Consider the following 19505-nt stretch of genomic DNA (forward strand, 5'->3'; position numbering starts at 1 on the left):
ATTCTTGCAAATTGCTGAATGAAATTAGCTTTAATATAATTCCAGCAATTCAGCCCACGACAATTGCTGCGAAAATAAACAATCTGTATCAGAATAATTTTATGTTACATTTAAAGTACATTTATGAGGTAATTCCCTGCTGGATATAATTATAATATTTATGTTATCTGGATAATAAGTTAAAAAATGACGTGTTTGTCGTTGACTTGAGAAAAAGTTCATAGTAGTTTTTTTTTAAATCCAGCTGAGTTATTTGTACCAATCGACTCAATTGTAATAAAATATGTTTTATACACTGCAGTGGCTTATAAACCGTCAATGTGTGCCGTATCCGCGTGAATAATGTATGAAATCTGAAACCCGCGTAAAGAAACTGCGTATGTTTTGAAATATGGGTACAAACACATGGGCTTTGGATTTGGCCGCTGTACCCATATTTGGGCGCTGTAATTACGAATTCTTATACGAAGTTGATGTTTGTCGAAATATTTTACCACATACACTTATAACATTTTTTTTTATTTCTAAAAATGTTGTTTGAAATACTTATCAAAATTTGCTGGAAGCCCTGAGGCAAACAATGAGTAATATTTACAGCTAAACTCGTCGAATTGATGACACGATGTATATCAGTGGTTCCCAACTTTGTCGACTCGCGTCTTTTTTGTTACGCAGCTCCTTCCGTTTGAAAACCTCAAGGGTGCGCTGGTTCTCCACGAGCATAGTCCGTGTTTCGTGGCCGTAGTCTAAACAGTGTTCTGTAGATGTTCAGCTGCGTGCGGGGCGAGATTTGTTCGAGTGAAACGTTCTTCGGTTCAAAGTAGGCAAGATTACCTGCATAACTCGTCGACGAATTTTTTTGCTGGTGTCGTTGTCGGCAGGCAGGTTTACAAACTCATCTACCACCTCGACTTCATCACCACTAATCTAAATTAATGGTGAGAGGTGGATGTTGTTTTCTTTGGAACCTCTTCCTCTCATGTACGTAATCTTCGTGCTGCGACGTCGATATCATCAGCGAAGCCAAAGAGCTAACCTCTTGAATATCCTACCACTTGTGTCCATACTCTTCCGATGTATTACACCTTCCAAAGTAATATTAAATAACAAGCATGATAGTCCAGCAAGATGCGAAGGAACTTGAGAGTGCCCTCGAAACTCGGATTACTAGGGGCACCACTACCGCCTGGTTTTGCCTACGAACTCCTCGCGAACGGGGATTATTGACAACATCGAATTAGAGAGAGTACCTTATAGGAGGCGCTCAGCAGCATGATTGCACAGTAGTAGCAGCATTTCACCTTGTCACCTTTTTGCAGATTGAGCACTCGATAACCTCCATCCTTTCCTTAGATACTATCTCTACCTCCCAAATCTCTAGTGTAATGCCCGATCTAGTGCTTCGCAACCGTGCTTGAACAGCTCGCTAGGGAATTGGTCAGCCTCAGCTACTTTTTTGTTTTTCAACCGGCTGATTTCTTCTTTAACAACTTGGACCTTCGTCGTCATCCTCTGCTACAACGCCATTAAGGTTGCTTGTCGTAGTACTGCTTCCACCATTCAATCACCTCACAGTTGTTCGCGAGAAGGTTGCCCTCCAGGTTCCTGCACAAACTATTCAGCTTCTCGTAGAACTTTCGTGTGTCATTTGCACGGTATAGGTCCTCCATCGCCTCGCGATCTAGATCTTCCTGCTGGCGCTTCTGCTTCCAAAATACCGAGTTTTGCCTGTTTCGTTTGTGATAGTATGGCTCGCGTGAGCTGGGACTTGTGAGTGCCGCAGCTAATTTTGACGCCGGAGATAAGTTTAATGCCAACTCACCATTTGAAGCCCAATGTCACATGTTTTCAAGGTTCCTAAATCACATTATACATGATTGAAATTAATTAAATAAAAAAATCAAAAATGTTTAAAAATTTAGTTCACTATGATATTTTTGTTTTCGTTCTCAGTGCGTAGTGCTTTGAAAAGATTCAAGTGTAAAAATCGGTTTTATAGAACTTTTCCGTACCGTTCGCTTTTTGCCCAATTTTAAATTGGAATGAGGTAGTAAATCTATCGACATCCTGCACCCTTTTGAAAAATAAAACTTTAGTCGGTACGGATCAAATACTTGTAGCAAAGTCATGCGTTCTCTAGTCGAAAACAAATAGACTTGTTGAATATTTGTTTTGCTTCTGTTTGTTTGATTATGACGGATTTCTATACAATAACAACAATATCGCACGCTAGCCTGGGTGCTGACGCGGTCTCGATCAACTAGATTAGTTGAGAGAACTCGTTATCGATATTGTTTTCGGCACATTTTGCAAGTTGTAGGATAAGTACAATGATACACCGTGCCCCAGTGGTCGAGAAAATTTCCAGCTCGATAAGATCCTCGACCTGATCGGGTATCGAACCCGATATCACAACCGTGTGGGAGAGCTAGCCGACCGACATCGCTAACCACAGAACCACGGGGACCACGGACGGATTTTTATAGGATTCCTGATTGAAGACTTTCTTACATATTTTTCTCTTAAAAAATGCTTGTTTATTATTTTATTATTTTAGTACACTGAATTCTGTTTTTACGCGACTTTTTTACGTGATTTTATTTTACACGATTTTTTTACGCGATTTTCTCGAAATTACGCGTTTTTTTACGCGATTTTCTTGAGCCTAGATGTAACACATACACACACATATACACACACTTACCACATAGCGAACGATTTTATAACGGCGCGCACGCATCAATCGAGAATCCGCGAAAAAGAGAATCCAGTGTATTATTCAGTGCAAGAAGTTTGTCAAAAAGCCGTAGTACTACGTCAAAAAAGAAGAAGGACGAAACTCGTCAGAACTCAACAGCATTTTTTTACCCATGGGATTTTTTTTGATAATGCTAGCAAGGCTTGCAGCTGGTGATTCGTACCGAAAGTCTAAATGTTATCACCTGTTTGTGTAAGTACCGCATTCTTGGGCGTTCAACAGACCAACCAAGCGCACCAAGTAATTTAAACATTCGCAGGCACTAGTCGTTTCAGTGGCCATGGCCACAGTGCATTGTTGTTATACCGAAGCGACGATGATCGCACGCGTCTGACCGAGCAGACGCGAAAACGATAATTACGAGTTCCGTTATTATAAAAAGAAAGAGAGGCGCGTCCGTGAAAAGTTACCCCACTCCCTTTCTATCCACCATCTTCATTATCGTTACTTGAACGTTTCCTAGCACAAAGAAGAGTGCAGTGAGCTACGCCGCGCGGTTCCCCAGCTTGGAATAAAATATCGACAGCAAAATTTATGTTGTATCTGCAGTATGCACACACGTAGGCTAAACCTGGGGTAAATCAGGCTAATGACGCGTCATGCTAGAAACAGTGCGTTGTAGGCCGACTTAGGTTGCAGCCAACCGCAGAAATAATAAATAGATGTAATCTATGATCCGAGAGCGCACGCGAAATTCACAACAGCTTCTTCGATCGTTTATCCTTCTGTCGGCCATGTTTCATGAGTCGGAACAACGTGGGTGTGTAACGTTCAGTGCAAATTGGTTTGTTATGACCTATTTTACTGCTGAACCGGCTGTGGTTGATGAACGAGAATGCTAGTCAGTACCCGCTTGCATTGTAGGTATGGATTTAAACCGTTTGAACTTGTACCAGTTATTTATTGTTTCGCAATATTAACCTGGTTACCCTCACAACTCGAAAAAAATACGAGAAAAAACGGACCGTTTTTTCAAAATTCAAAGGTCGTGACAGTCGTTTTCAACGGTGTGGTGCCATAAAATTATCGAAAGGGTGTTTAACTTAAAGGAGAGTGGCAGCACTAACTTTGGTCGTTGGTTTTAACACACTATGACCGAGCGACAATCAACTCACAGCGCAACAATGGGATAATAAAATTGCACTTTTCGTAACAGACGCCGTCCCGCCTTCTCAGCGTGTGATGTCCGAAAGCAACAACACCCTTTCTAACGCGCAAACTTGGATGGTTGCTTTTGAATGAAGTTATATTGCCTTGAGAGAGACTGATTTGCTGATTCAACCTTAGAAAAATATATTTCAAACTACCATGCGGTGTAATCTGACTTGTTTCGTGGAAAAAACAATTAGATTTAGTTGACTAATTACGCCTTTGGTAATATTTTACTTCTCGCATATTATATCTCATAAATTTTAGTGTATCTACCCGTAAATCGCAAATGCTTTGGGTGCGACAGACTATTAGTTGTTAGATTGTACATTTTTCAATGAATGTTTTTAAATTTTGAATATTGTTTTAAGCTTGAACGACCGCACATGTTGTAGTTGCTCTTCCGTGAAGGATTTGAGCTAGTGAAGTGAAGACCGCCGTATAAAGCCTCTAATGCTCTTCTCAACCGAGCCTCGTTAGTAACTGTGTGTGACTTTTTTCTGGAATATTTGTCTGATTTTACTAAAATTCGAACTTATGACCAATCGCATGTCAAAGCCATTATTATATTATTAATAAAATTAAATCATAACTGAGGAACTATAAATCCAATCAAGACGTACCATAAATTGGGCTTAAAAATCCCCTATCATCAGGGCAGTTTTATTGTCGATCCTATTTTATTGTGCTTTAACATTATTTGAAAACAATCAAGTTATAGTGACGCTATGATTGAACTCAATCATAGCGTCACTAAAACCTGATAAATTGAAAATCATTTCTTTCATTTTCGAGCACTTTGCACTTGCATTGATTTTGACAGCCGTAGGCTTAAAAAGGAAAGAAATGATTTTTAATTGAAAACGAAAAATCACAGCGTCATTGTCATCTGACGATTGCCAATCGAAAATGACAATGAGCGTTGACGGAGACAGAGGTTACATGCAGTACTTCACGCATATACAAGGGAGGAAATTGTACCAATATGAAACGGAGGACGCCTACGCCAGTTTCACATCCCGGAATGGTTACGCAGCGCCAGTGATCAACAGCGAAAAATATTTCCGAAATACTGAACGCAACTTGCGTGACGTATTTACTGTATGCCATTGTCGTTCTTACTGCCGCTTGCGAGATTAGAAAACTATCATGTCTCTCCGTCACTCTCTCCGTCAATTGGGTCCTAATGCTATACCAGTTTTTATATATAATTTAAAAAAGCTGCGTTTTTGAGCAAAACGTGATTTTAAAAAATGTTTATCGTTGTCCTTCGATTTAAAAAAAAAGAATAATAAACTGCTCGAAATGCCTTAAATGACATTTCGCCCATGTACGGTACATGGGATAGCTGTCATTTAAGACATTTCGAGCAGTTTTTCAATTCTTCATTTAAAAATCGAAGGACAACGATAAACCTTTTTTTAAATCACGTTTCACTCAGAGAATTAAACTTTTTCAGCTGATACACAAAAAATCATTGTTTCATTGTTTTGTTTCGAAAATGTAGAGCCCTGCTAAGCATTCGCGTTCAGAATATTACCAGTTGCACAAGTCGTTGCGAAAGTATGCAATTATAACAATTACTTAAGGCATTTCGAGCAATTATAACAATTACTTACCAAAAAGAATTCATACATACCTAATTTTCAGCAAAAAGAAAACAGCCCTATAATCGCACCGGCAAATATTTCTCGCTCCAAGTACATAACAATTGTTTTAACAACCAGTAGTGCATATGTGTTGTAATAGACTTTTCGAATTTCTTGTTGTGGTAGGGCTTGAAAGATTCGTCTTCTCGATTGAAGTCTCCATGCAAAATTTCAGCTCAATCACACTCAAATCGGTCAAAATTTTAACTCTTTGACCAAAAAGGGGGTTGTTTTTGAACTAGGAAACTTCCTTATCTCAACAATTTAGAAGTCCCAGAAAATCGATTTTTTTGTATTTTTTTTTCGTGGTAACACCAGATCTTGATGTTTTACACATTTTTAAGCTTTAGGGGTCATCCACAAATTACGTAAGGGTTTAGGGGAAGGGGGGGGTATCCAAATTTTTTACGAATGCTTGCGAAGGGGGAGAGTGGGAACCAAGAGAATCTTACGTAATATTGAAAAATTTAAAAATACTGAAAAAAAAGTTTACAAAACTAAAAAAAAAATTAGTTGGATTATTTGAGCCGTTGCGAACCAGAGTGGTCTATGTGCCATCGTGCAAATTGTTCAGGAGAAGCAATTTTCGAAAAATCTCTGAATAAAATTCTGTTCAACGGATTCTTTCAAACAAAATGTTCTAATATAAAGGTTATGAAGTGGTTTAACATTAGGATACATAAAATTAACAGTTTCTTTGCGAAATCGGTAATTTTATCTCACCAATGTACATAGACCACTCTGACTTCATATATATATTCACTGGAATCCTCGAATCGTTTCGGAACAGAGTGGTCTATGTACACAAACCTGGTAAAAGACAAAGAAAATGACGGTAACTCGTATAAAATGGCTAGTGTCACAGGTTATATGGTACATATAGCATGTCACATGTAATATGTCACGTGTAACATTACATGTAACACAAAATGTTACATATTACATAATATATCACATGTTACATTTTTCGTGTTACATTACGTGTAACATGTTACATATTACGTGTGACATGAACAGAACAAGTGACATGTTACTTTTTTTTTTCTTCATCTATAGTTTATTTGACACGGCACAAATACAATTCAATGTTTAACGGCGCCAATTATATCTGGTAGCTTACTTTCTAAAGTATCTTAATAACTAAAAGCAAATTTGTTATCCTCGCTGCCGACTACGAGCTGAAACTAAATCTAACTTAAAGCTAGAATATTTTGCATTAAAAGCACAGGTTTGCTGTTTGATGGTTTTCATTGCCATAGGTAAGCAGCATATTAAATTTGTTCCGCTGCTGGGCCAAGATATTACGGACTGGCATATTGGGTTGTTTCCATCGGGCCTTGAGAGTATCGTGCGGGTCTGATTGCTGTTTCCGGATCCGGGGTCTGTCGTTTGGTTGGATGTAGGCGGAAGGGGATAGGACTAAACTGGGGCGTGGATGGATTTCAGGAAAACGTATATAAGGGACATGTAGGATAGGTCACGGCTCGCCAAGACATCACGAACAGGAACAGCCGGCTGCCTACCTTCGGCCTGCAGGGAAGCTATTAATCTAGACCTGGCGTCACGGTGTACAGGGCATGACCAAACAACGTGCTCTATGTCGTGATAACCTTCACCACAGGCACAGATACCACTCTCCCCGAGCCCAACACGACGGAGATGCGCGTCAAATCTATAGTGATTGGACATAAGCCGGGACATCACGCAAATGAAATCCCGACCTACATCCAACCCCTTGAACCACGGGTTCGTCGATACCTTGGGGATTATGGAATGTAACCACCTTCCCAGTTCACCCTTGGTCCAAGAATTTTGCCAACTGATGATCGTGTTCTGACGTACAAATGCGAAAAATTCATTAAAGGCAATTGGTCTTTCATAAATATCACCGTTTGTTGCGCCCACCTTAGCCAAAGAGTCCGCTTTCTCATTATCCGGTATCGAGCAGTGAGAAGGGACCCACGCTAAGGTAATCTGAGTAGATTTTTCGGATAAAGCACTCAGATGTTCCTGTATTTTCCCCAGGAAATACGGAGAGTGCTTAACATCTTTCATCGATCGGAGAGCCTCAATGGAACTAAGACTGTCCGTAAAGATGAAATAATGGTCCGTGGGCATTTTTTCGATAATCCCTAGGGTGTACTGAATTGCAGCTAATTCTGCGACGTAAACAGAAGCAGGATTATCGAGCTTATGGGAGACGGTTAAATTGTTATTGAAGATACCGAAGCCAGTGGACCCATCAAGAAGTGATCCGTCAGTGTAGTACATATTGTCGCAGTTGATGTTTCGATATTTATTGGAAAAAATTTTAGGGATCTGCTGCACGCGTAAATGATCCGGGATTCCACGAGTTTCTTCTATCATGGATGTATCGGAAAACACAGTAGAGTCAGAAGTATTTGATAAGTCGACACGATTTGGAATATTCGAAGAAGGGTTAATATTTTGGGACATGTGATTGAAATACAATGTCATAATACGGGTTTGAGAATTAAGTTCGATTAACCTTTCAAAATTTTCAATCACGGGACGGTTCAAGACCTCACATTTGATTAGAATACGAGAAGACAGGCTCCAGAAGCGGTTTTTCAATGGTAGTACTCCAGCTAAGATCTCCAAACTCATCGTACGGGTCGATTGCATGCAACCCAAGGCGATACGCAAACAACGATATTGTATTCGCTCCAGTTTGATCAAATGTGTGTTTGCTGCGAAGCGGAAGCAGAAACACCCGTACTCAATAACAGACAGTATCGTTGTTTGGTAAAGCCTTATAAGGTCTCCTGGGTGGGCTCCCCACCATTGTCCGGTTATTGTACGAAGAAAATTCACTCTTTGTTGACATTTTTTCATCAGATACCTCACGTGACAACCCCAGGTGCCTTTAGAGTCGAACCAGACACCAAGATATTTGTGTACCAAAACCTGAGAAATCGTTTTACCCATTAATTGTGTTTGAAGCTGAGCAGGTTCATGCTTCCAAGAAAAAACTACTATCTCAGTCTTCTCCGGAGAGAATTCGATACCTAGCTGTAAAGCCCAAGCAGACAAATTGTCCAAGGTATCTTGGAATGGTCCTTGCAAATCGGCAGCTTTGGCTCCTGTAACAGAGATTACACTGTCGTCTGCAAGTTGTCTTATCGTGCATGAATTTGCCAGACATTCGTCGATGTCATTTACATAAAAGTTGTAAAGAAGGGGGCTTAAACATGAGCCCTGGGGAAGACCCATGTAGCTAATGCGAAAAGTTGCCAAATCGCCGTGCGTAAAATGCATGTGCTTTTCGGACAACAAATTGTGCAAAAAATTGTTCAAAATTGGAGAAAAACCTTGTCGGTGAAGTTTACCCGAAAGAATGTCAATAGAAACGGAATCAAAAGCCCCCTTAATGTCCAAGAACGCAGACGCCATTTGTTCTTTGCGAGCATACGCCAGCTGAATATCTGTTGAAAGCAACGCAAGACTATCATTCGTCCCTTTGGCACGGCGGAAGCCAAATTGAGTATCTGATAGTAGACCATTTGATTCGACCCAGTGGTCTAAACGACGGAGTATCATTTTTTCCATCAATTTCCGGATACAGGATAGCATTGCAATCGGCTTATAAGAGTTGTGATCGGAGGCTGGTTTCCCTGGTTTTTGGATGGCGATCACCTTCACTTGCCTCCAATTCTGCGGTACATTGTTTTGCTCCAGGAACTTATTGAACAAGTTCAACAAGCGCCTCTTGGCATTGCCGGGTAGATTCTTCAACAAGTTGAATTTGATTCTATCTAACCCAGGCGCGTTATTGTTACAGGACAGGAGGGCAACTGAAAATTCTGCCACCGTAAAAGGTGATTCTATCGCGTCGTGGCCCGGAGACGCATCGCGAACAATGTTTTGCTCAGGAACAGAGTCCGGACATACTTTCCTGGCAAAATCAAATATCCACCGACTTGAAGACTCCTCGCTTTCGTTGACCGTTACGCGATTCCGCATTCTTCGGGCTGTGTTCCAAAGAGTGCTCATCGATGTCTCCCTCGACGTCTCGTTCACGAACCGACGCCAATATCCGCGTTTATTTGCTTTAGCCAAACTTTTAAGCTTGGTATCAAGCACCGAATACCGTAAATAGTCGCCAGGTATACCTCCCTTCTGGTAGGCCAAAAACGCGTCGGATCTTTGCGTGTAGACATCGGAGCACTCTTGGTCCCACCACGGAGTGGGGGGCCGTTCTTTAATCGTTACGCCAGGATATTTCTTCGTTTGGGCTTGCAACGCGGCGTCGAGAATCAAGCCCGCGAGGAGGTTGTATTCTTCAAGTGGTGGATGATGTTGAATCGAATCGACCGCTTTTCAAATCATTTCCTCGTATAACTTCCAATCGTCATTCCGTGTGAGGTCATACGGAATGTCAACTGGTCGCATGCGAGTTGACCCGTTATAAATTGAAATAAGAATAGGCAAATGGTCGCTACCGTGAGGATCAAGGATTACCTTCCATGTGCAATCCAACCGTAGCGACGTCGAACATAAGGACAGATCCAAAGCGCTTGGGCGCGCTGGAGGTTTCGGAATACGTGTCATTTCACCGTTGTTTAAAATAGTCATGTCGAAGTCATCGCAAAGGTTATAGATTAAAGAGGAGCGGTTAGCATTGTAAGGGGAACCCCAAGCCACACCATGAGAGTTGAAGTCTCCCAAAATCAAACGTTCCCTCGCCACGTTTGATTTTGGGAGACTTCAAGAAGTTCTATTAAATCAAAGAGCAGCCGTTGCCCAACCTGTGCTCTGGGAGGAATATATATCGAGGCAATACAAAGCTCTTTACCTTGTATTGTCATTTGACATGCGACAACTTCGATGCCTGGAATCGAGGGGAGGTTAATACGATAGAAAGAATAGCACTTTTTAATCCCTAAAAGCACTCCTCCATATGGGGTGTCTCGATCAAGGCGAATAATATTAAAATCATGGAAGTTGAGATCAATATTTGAAGTAAGCCAAGTTTCACAAAGGGAAAATGCATCGCATTTGTTTTTATTTATCAAAACTTTAAACGAATCAATTTTTGGTAAAATACTTCTACAATTCCACTGTAAGACAGAGATAGAATCCTTCATATACGCAGTTGAATTAGGCATCGAAGAATACAATCGCTGCAAGGAGGGGCCATTGGGCAGTCAACTGCTTCAAAAATGATCTAACTGTTGGGAGGAATGCTGTAAGAAAAATTTTACACATTGAAATTACAAATTAGTAACAAAATTAGTACATTGAAATTTTCAAAAATCCAGTCCACAATGTCAGAAAATTTCACTAATCCAGAGTTTGTTTCATCAACTGGATGTGCAAAAGGAACAACTGGGGTTTTAAATGTTCCTGGCAGTGCTGGGAACTCCTTCTGGGACTTTAAATTTGCAAGCCCAGGAGGAGTTTGCTTCGGTTTTTCCGCTGCACTGTTTGGTTTGTTCGTACTTTTCATTACACTTTGGGAAATCTTAGGACCTTTACGGGGAAGTTTAGGAGAAGAAACATTTTTCCTCTTCCTAGACTCCCCAGGATTGGCATAAGATGTTTCCGCTGATGAATCGTCAGAATCGGTTTCAACAGAGGACAACAGATCAAAGGGGTTCGATGTTATGGTATAAGTGGTCACGGTCTCCTTCAGCATCTCAGCATAAGAACGTTTTGAACGCTCCTTAAGTGACCGCTTGATTTTATCTCTGCGCTGCATGTACACCGGGCATGTGGAGAGCTCATGCTGGTTTTCCCCACAGTGAATACATTTTTCAGCATTAACACTGCAAGAATCTTCCGCATGAGTCTCCCCACACTTGCTACATCGTGCCTTATTGCAGCAGTAGGCGGCTGTGTGGCCTAGCTGCTTGCAATTGGTTCAATTCATAACACGGGGTGCATACAATCGCACAGGCAGACGAACCCGGTCGATCGAGACGTGGCTAGGGAGTGCAGATCCGGCAAACGTAACGCGAAACGAGTCTGACGGAGTGTAAACTTTTTTACCGCCGACGAGAGACATGGACCGCAATTGCTTACAATCCAAAATCTTCGCCTGTGTTTCGGTGTTTTTGAAGCAACCGGTTGCGCTTTTTAGGATACACTCGACAGACAGACTCGAATCGGTTATGACACCGTCGATCTCCACGTCTCGTGCGGGTATGTAAACGCGATACTCGCGTGTGAAGAGCTCAGAGCAAGCGATAGCATTGGCCTGTGCCAGATCACTGACCACGACACGGAGCTTGTTAGGTCGGACCTTGGAAATTTCGGTCACGGCCTTGTACCCCTTCGTCAGGTCTTTAGAAATTTGCAGTATGTTTAATCGCTTTGAATTCACTCCTGCCTTTGGACGAAAATAAACAGTATAGCTGCACTGTTGAGATCCGTCCGGGTAAAGCCTGGGGCGAGGGGGGACTGGAGAATGAACAGGGGAGGGGGTAACAGAAGGGTAAGGGTCAGGGGGGCTCGGGGATGGTGGCACGGGAGGCGAGGGATCTATATCCATCGCGCTAAATGTAGCGCACTAGCGCACTAGCGCCGACAAGAACACGTACCTATTTACTTCTTCCTTCCAGCAGTGGTTGTCCGATCGTTCGAAGCTGCACCCAAAGTAGCCAGCAGCACCAGTACAGCAGCACCAATACAGCCACCAGCAGTGAGCCGGGTGTGAGATCACTCAGCACAGCGCACTACTCGACTGTAAACTGATGGCCTTGAATTAGAAAGATCTATTCACTGTGCACAGATCAAAACTGCAGCTGGTATTTTGCACCAATACAGCCAAAGTTGCGAGCCGGGTACAGAACGTAGCGACACAACTCACAATCTAGTTGGCCTTTAGCGCGAATAATACACTCTTTTGTTTGGCTATTCGTACACACGGACCGGATTGTAATAGAACGACCACTTTGCACGTCCGTTTCTGTCGACGCGGAATGACATGTTACTTATCACATGTAATATGCTACATGTTACGTGTAACATGATAGTATAACACCGATTTATGTACATAGACCACTCTGTTCCGAAACAGAATGGCCATTCTGTTTCGGACGCAATTTCAACATGGTATAAATCACCTTTAAAGTTTGATTTTTTGAAATATTTTTGATCTCCCAAGTACAGTAGCAGGACTGTAGCAATTTAGCTGTGGGCTAGATTGGGTGTTGGCTTAATTCAGATGTGAATAATGTTCAATTGATTGAAAGAAGTAAAATAATTAGAACTTGGTAATCTTTGTCGTAGAACGGCTTAGAAATTTGTGTTTAAATTTTTTTTTATTCAGTAATACTGCCGTTTAAGCATTGGAATATTATGGAGGATTTTATATCTGTATTGACAAAACCAGTCCGTTTTTTTTTTTTGCTTTCTGGTTTAATTGAAGTAATAACTAATTATCTAATAGATAAATCGTCTACCTCAAATCTTTGTAGGGGTAAGAGGCGGGACCATCATCATCATGTAGATGCAGAATATGCAAAAAACTCATTTTCGAAAAAAAATGGTCTTTAGACCACTCTGGTTCGCAACGGCTCATTTATCGCTGCGATCTTAACAGTTGAACCTTGGGAAAGCAATGAATTCGCCGTCGCTGGGTGATTGCGTGCTTTACTTTATTTCTACTTAATTTTGAATTTTGTTTACTTCAACATAGTATTAACTGTATTAACTTGTTTTGTTTTATCCTCTACGAATATGCTATGTGTAAAAAAACGTTTTACCTTCGAAAATATTTTTTTCCCTGAAAAGACAATCTTACGTAAGATTCGTGGGGGGGAAGAGGGGTAATGCAAAATCTTACTAAGCCTTATTATGGGGGAGGGGGGGTAGAAAATTTCGAAAAAAGTCCTTACATAATTTATGGATGACGCCTTATGGCATTCAAAAAAATTCGATATCGAACATTTGAATGAAATCTTGACCGTTCCAAGGCTTGTGTTCCAGAAGTCTGATTGAGTTGAAATTTTGTATGAGGCCAGATTTTCGACCTTTTGCAGTTGTTACAAAAAATAGAGTTTTTTGAGATAATTTTTTTTTTTATTTATTTTTGTTAAGAAAACAAGTTTTCTCACGAAATATATTTTTTCAGAAGGATAAAATTATCATCAATAATTTTGCTGCAGACGTCACACCAGTCAAAACCCCGTTCTGGCTCTATAGATAAAGGCAATAGATAAAGGAAATTAGGTTGAAGCATTATTTACTGACTTTAGTGATACATTCGATAGAGATGACATCCCTCTCTAGCTTTCATTCATACTTGACCGACAGAACATTTGTATACCTTTGAAGTTTTCAAAAAATCGATTTTTTCATTGCATTATCTTAAAGTACAGCTTCTTGAGAACATTTTCACAAATTTTCATGACGATCTGTGCAATAGGAAGAAAGTAAGAACGATTTGAAGCGCGCCTCACTACGGCAGCAGAGGCTAAACTTGAAACTTTATACGCGTTTATCTCGGAATGGTGTTTCTAAAAAATGACTTTGCCGTGTTTACGATTGCGGTAAAACTACTGAACCAATTTTCTTCATCTTTGTTTCAAAAGTTACTTATTGAACGACCGTTTTTTGATACACAAAGTTTAACATTCCCAGAAAAAATTCAATTTTAACACTTTACGGGGCACACTTTTAATCTAATCTTAAGTTTTTTGATTTAAGTTGATCTGCTGGGTCTCTATCGTAAACACCGTAAACACCGCAAACCTCTGAAAATAACAGGCATTTCGGGGAAACGACCTTTACTTCACAAATAATTGGTATTTCTTATGAACAAACGTGTTTTTTGTTGTTGATTAACTGAACTTTCCGAAAATTACTACTTTAAAACTTTCCTCTTTTTTTTCTCGAGCAAAAAGGTATATAACCCCTTCAAAGCTGCTTGTCATCAGCGGTAACTGTGACATCCGGTGTGTCGCAAGGTTCTTATCTAGGTCTGCTACTATTTATCTTATTTGTAAACGATGTAGAGCATGCTGCAATGTGCTGAAGGTTTTTATATAACGAACACATAGTATTCACTATGTGCCTGTTGAAACTTAAAGTAAAAAAAAGTAGGAGGCTGTATCCAAGACACGACCGCGTAATTGACGTAGAACTACGCACACTATTAACAAATTCATTGTTGTGTTTCATTAATGAGTCATAAAGTCTCTAAACGCTTGGGGGCCGTTCAATAATTACGTAAGCAAATAGGGAGGGGGGGTGGTGTGCAATTTTCTTACGCTATTTTACAGGGGAGGGAGGGGGTTAATTGGTTGTCTTACGTAAGAAAAACATTGTTAATGGAGCTATTCAAAAAATCATGTTCATGAAAGTGTGGACGGTAAAATTCATAAAAAGAAAATAAAGGGAGGACGATTAACTTGAATTAAGGACAGAAGAGGAAACGAAGTATTATGCTTGCTCCAGGATGATAAAACTATAATGAAAATCTATATATATAGTATATACAGTAAGATCTTACTAGGGGGGAGGGGGGGTATCAAAAAATCTTACGATGTTTTATAAGGGGGGGAGGGGGGATTGAAAAAGTGGAAAAATATGCTTACGTAATTATTGAACGGACCCTTGCTTTGTGCTGCCTTAACAGTGGGGGAATAAAGACACTGAAAACACGAGCTGAAAAGCTGTTGCACATTTAGTAAATTGCTAATATCCAGCACAGATTGCTCGCTTGAGTTGTCAAAAAATGATTAACCTTCAAATACCTGTTTATTTGCCTTAAGAATGGCATTTTGCTGTTCAAAATTGGATTTGCTGATGGCAACCTTTATGCTACCTCAGTAGTGGGCATTCTGACGACACACGCTGAGAAGTAAGAAGAATCGCGCTTTAAATGCAGCCACAGGCGCAACCAGCTTACCTTCCGACTAATAAATGTAGCTGATTTTACCAAAAACACTCTTTTATAGCCGAAGGTTGCTACGAAATAGGCCACGCCTTTCTGTTCAGTTTTACCATTCTCTAATGTTCTTTAGACGAATTATTCCACAATTCGCATTTGATTTTTGTATACAGCGAATAAACACCGATGGTGCTGTCACACACGCAACGATTTTAACCCGTATCGTGTAGCGGTTTGTAACATCAAGCGATTTCGTTTGCTCGCTGTTGCGTGTTGCATCATGTTGCAACTGAGCAGCTGGGAGACGACGCAGTTCTGTTCATGTTGATTGATTGAATCGACTTCAATTTATTCCTGTAAAATCGAATTAATCACCTTTGTTAAGGCGTTTTAACAGAACAGGACAGTTTGTTGTTCAAAATCGGTTATGTTGATCTCAGCTTTTGTGCTGCCCCAACAATGGGGGGCATAAGGTAAATAAAAAAAAATTTTTGATCGCGACAGAAGTTGATTGCTAGCACAGAATGCTTGTGTTATTGCCGAGGGGTAAGACAGTGAGTAAATTTGAGGTTCTTCGAGGTTATCTGAGAAAATCTGAAAAATAAAGAGTTAATCTGAGTAACTCTCGTGTCTCTGAATATCCATCCTTAAACTTTTTTACCACCGCAAATATACAAATGAATGTTGCTCGGTCCCACCGTTCATATATATTTCTTGCTCTCAAAGTAATCAAAGATGTGAATCATCTGAGAATTTCGGAGTAACATTGAGTAAATTAGAGTAACTCCCATGCATAAGAGTAACTCAAATAAAAGTGAGTAAATTTGAGTTTTTCTGAGAAAACGTGAAAAATAAAGAGCAAATTTGAGTAACTCTCGTGTCTCTGAATATCCATCTTCAAACTTTTTCCCCGCCGCGAATATAAATATGAATGTTACTCGGTCTCATCGCTCATATATTTCTCTTGTTCTCAAGGTAATCGAAGATGTGAATCATCTAGATATTTCGGAGTAATATTGAGTAAATCAGAGTTACTCCCAAGCATAAGATAAGAGCCCCTTGGTTATTGCCAAGAAATTATTAACCTTCAATTACTTGTTTATTTGCCTTGAGAAAGACATTTTGCTGTCCAAAATTTGTAAAAGCTGTTTTCGCATTCAGTAAATAAGACGGCTGCGGCAGATTGTGTTTTCTTGGATTCAGCACAGAATGTGTTGTTGTCAAGATAAAGCAAAACTTTATTGCGGGAAGAATACCGAAGCCCTTAACTGGCATATCGAGACGTTTGGTGCGACCTCGCTGCTGCTTAGATACGTTATGTGATTTGTTTACTTGCGCAACCCGCTGTTGCTACTACCGCAATTCGTTGCGATGCGGCTAACTAGTTTTACTATTCTGTCGACCTTTTTCGGGAATGGCAGCAAGCGACCAACCAGAGGACGTTATTTTCGTTTAAACAAGGCTTGACAATTTTCAATAGCACAATAGTTCGCATAATCAATCAACACTTTTCTACATTCATGTGGATGCGTGTATAATTTTCCAATCAATTGCTGCAAGAGTTAAGGAAATAGGTTGAAAACAAACCGATTTGGAAGCATTTAAAAAGGGACATTTTTCGTCCCCTTTTCGTTTATAGCTTTCGTATTTACATCCCTATATGGTAGGCTAAAGAAAAACGTAGTTCTACGTCAAAAATATAATTCTATTTCGTTTATCAGGAAACATAGTAGAAGAAAAAAAGCAATCACTATAGACATAAAAACAGTCGAAAGGAGGAGTCAAGTTAGAAATCTAGGAACAACACTCGACTCAAAATTAACTCTTGCTGATCATTATAATAACATTACATATGAGGCAAGCAATATGCCCGGATCTTTTAAAAGATTCTCACACAATCAAAACACTGTACGTTGCACACGTCAGGACTCTACTGAAATATTGTAACATAGTTTAGTCACCATATATAATACAGAAATAAATCGTATCAAATCAGTAAAAAAGTAAAGACACAAAGAAAAATAATAACGCAGTTCAACCAACTATTTTCATTATCTCACACTGTAGGGTGGATTAGTTTAAATTTTGATCATTAATTTATATTAATTATTAGGATCTTTTGTTGGCGGGAATTGCATCACCAGAAAACAAAAATTTCTTATTTATTTTGTAAAAAAAGTAATATTTGAAACGAAAATTTATGCTTCAGGCATAGAGACGCTTTTTATGCAAAGCCAGACAATGGCCTTAGTGAAACATATTATATTATACAAATTTGCAACACAGCTTTTTCCAGAGAAGTAATTAGCATGTTATAGTTCAATTACTCCCTGTGCCCGGTGGACATGATTTCATTTTGTTGAGACCAATCTCGTTGTTTACTGTGGTTTTATCGTCGATGGAACTTGCACCATTCATGGGTACGGTACGAGTACTAAGTTTCGTAAGTTCCATTGGCTATTGTCTTCGTGCTGGAGGATTTCGGCTGAACAGAATGTCGCCCGATGTTTCGTGATCAGCTAACCCCGCCTACATTTAGTTAAAGCTGAGATGAAAGATACGGTAAGTTCTGTGCTTACTATGTCGTAGCAAAGATACGTTGAGAGTTTTACTCGCTTCCATAGAATGGCTTTCGATTTTATGGTAGACTGGTTGAGTGATATTTTTTTCACCATAGGTTTCACCCATTTTGTTACGATTTTGCAATGCAACAACATTGAAACTAATATAAAAGTTCGAGGTGCTCAGACTGCAATAGCCCGCTGCTACTGATGGCGAAGGCTCTCGCCAACACGTCGTTGTCGATTGCGTTACACTCAGTTTACTACTCGTTTCTGGTTTTGGAGCGAGAAACTGGGTACATGTATGAATTAATCGGTGGAATTTTAATTGGCATCTAGAGCCCATAGTCTTCCTCTGGATCTGGATTTTTGCGTCTCCTATACTCTCGATCCGAACGCCTTCTTGTTGAACCAATGTGATTGAAGCTGCCGTTAAGGAATTTGTGTACATTTTCCGCTCACCTGCATGCACTGCCAAACTGATGTAATAATGCGTGGCTTTGATGCATAATGCATTCAGCGTGGAGTTCATAACTTATTCCTACGGAATGAATACAGATGAGTAAACTAACAATATGTTCTTTATTCTTTCTCCACTTTCAGGTGAGTTCCTCGGACAATACTTATTGTTGATTAGCTTCAAAAAACTCTCGACGACAATACTATGCACGCGCACCGAAAGGTAATTGAAATACAAAATATGTCATGATTTCCGTCCATAATATTAGAAGAACCATAAGGCTTAAAAGTTGTTGAAAATAAAAGGTTATGAGACTAGCATACCTTTTTCTACTGGTAGAAAAAAGTATATATTGTGTACGTCGTTTTTTCCACTCAACGGTAAACCATAAACATATGTATGAAATAAGAACCAGGAACCGGTCTCAAAATACTAGCAGAGAATCTACCCGTTATGTTAAACGAATGGATACTTAAAAGTCGCATATCCACTGATAATTTTTTTTAATTAATATGTGAGTAAATCCATAATAAAAAAATAAATGTTTCAGATTTTAAATTAGGTTGTATGTTCATTTTGTTTGCGTTTAGTGTAATCTATGTTGAAGATAACCTGCTGTTTTTCTTAAAACTGTGAATTTCGCTGTTTCGATCAATTTGTTTTGATTGAAAATAACACCCTAACTTAAATTTTTTTTCTAAAGTTGTTTTAATACCTCACTGTTATTTGACAATTTTGCATCAGCGCCAATACCTTCCCCCAACGCGGCACTCCAGGGCTAACAATGAACCCACTGGAGAAATAATTCGCGACGAGCCGTGGAAGGCAACGAAAGTTCAAGATCAAGAATAAATCACTTTATTTCAACCGTGTCTATGACTGGCGGGTGCGAACTATTTGAGCAAGCTACCCACGGAGAGAAGCTATTAGCCATACCACGACGGGGTGGAAATGGAATGCTCACAAAGTCGAGAATAAATCAAAATTTGCATAGAATTGACTCATAAAGCGGGAAATATATACTCTCTCATTTGCACGTAACCTCAATTCACACCCGACAGGGGTCCAA

At 39.9% G+C, this 19505-nt stretch overlaps 1 protein-coding gene across 5 annotated transcripts in view; it reads left to right on the top strand.

The window, feature by feature from the left end:
* Positions 1–19505, top strand: part of LOC129731486 (protein outspread) — a 272875-nt gene that overhangs the window by 139284 nt on the left and 114086 nt on the right. Inside the window, exon 2 of one of the 5 annotated variants that reach the window (XM_055691544.1) lies at positions 18580–18658. The exons of the other annotated variants lie outside the window; for them this stretch is intronic. Coding sequence (XP_055547519.1) covers positions 18641–18658 — 18 coding nt within the window. The 5' untranslated portion in view covers positions 18580–18640. The remainder of the gene's footprint in view (positions 1–18579; positions 18659–19505) is intronic. 5 annotated transcript variants of the gene reach the window in all.

This window comes from Wyeomyia smithii, chromosome 3 (genome assembly GCF_029784165.1).
Source record: "Wyeomyia smithii strain HCP4-BCI-WySm-NY-G18 chromosome 3, ASM2978416v1, whole genome shotgun sequence".
Classification (NCBI taxonomy): domain Eukaryota; kingdom Metazoa; phylum Arthropoda; class Insecta; order Diptera; family Culicidae; genus Wyeomyia; species Wyeomyia smithii.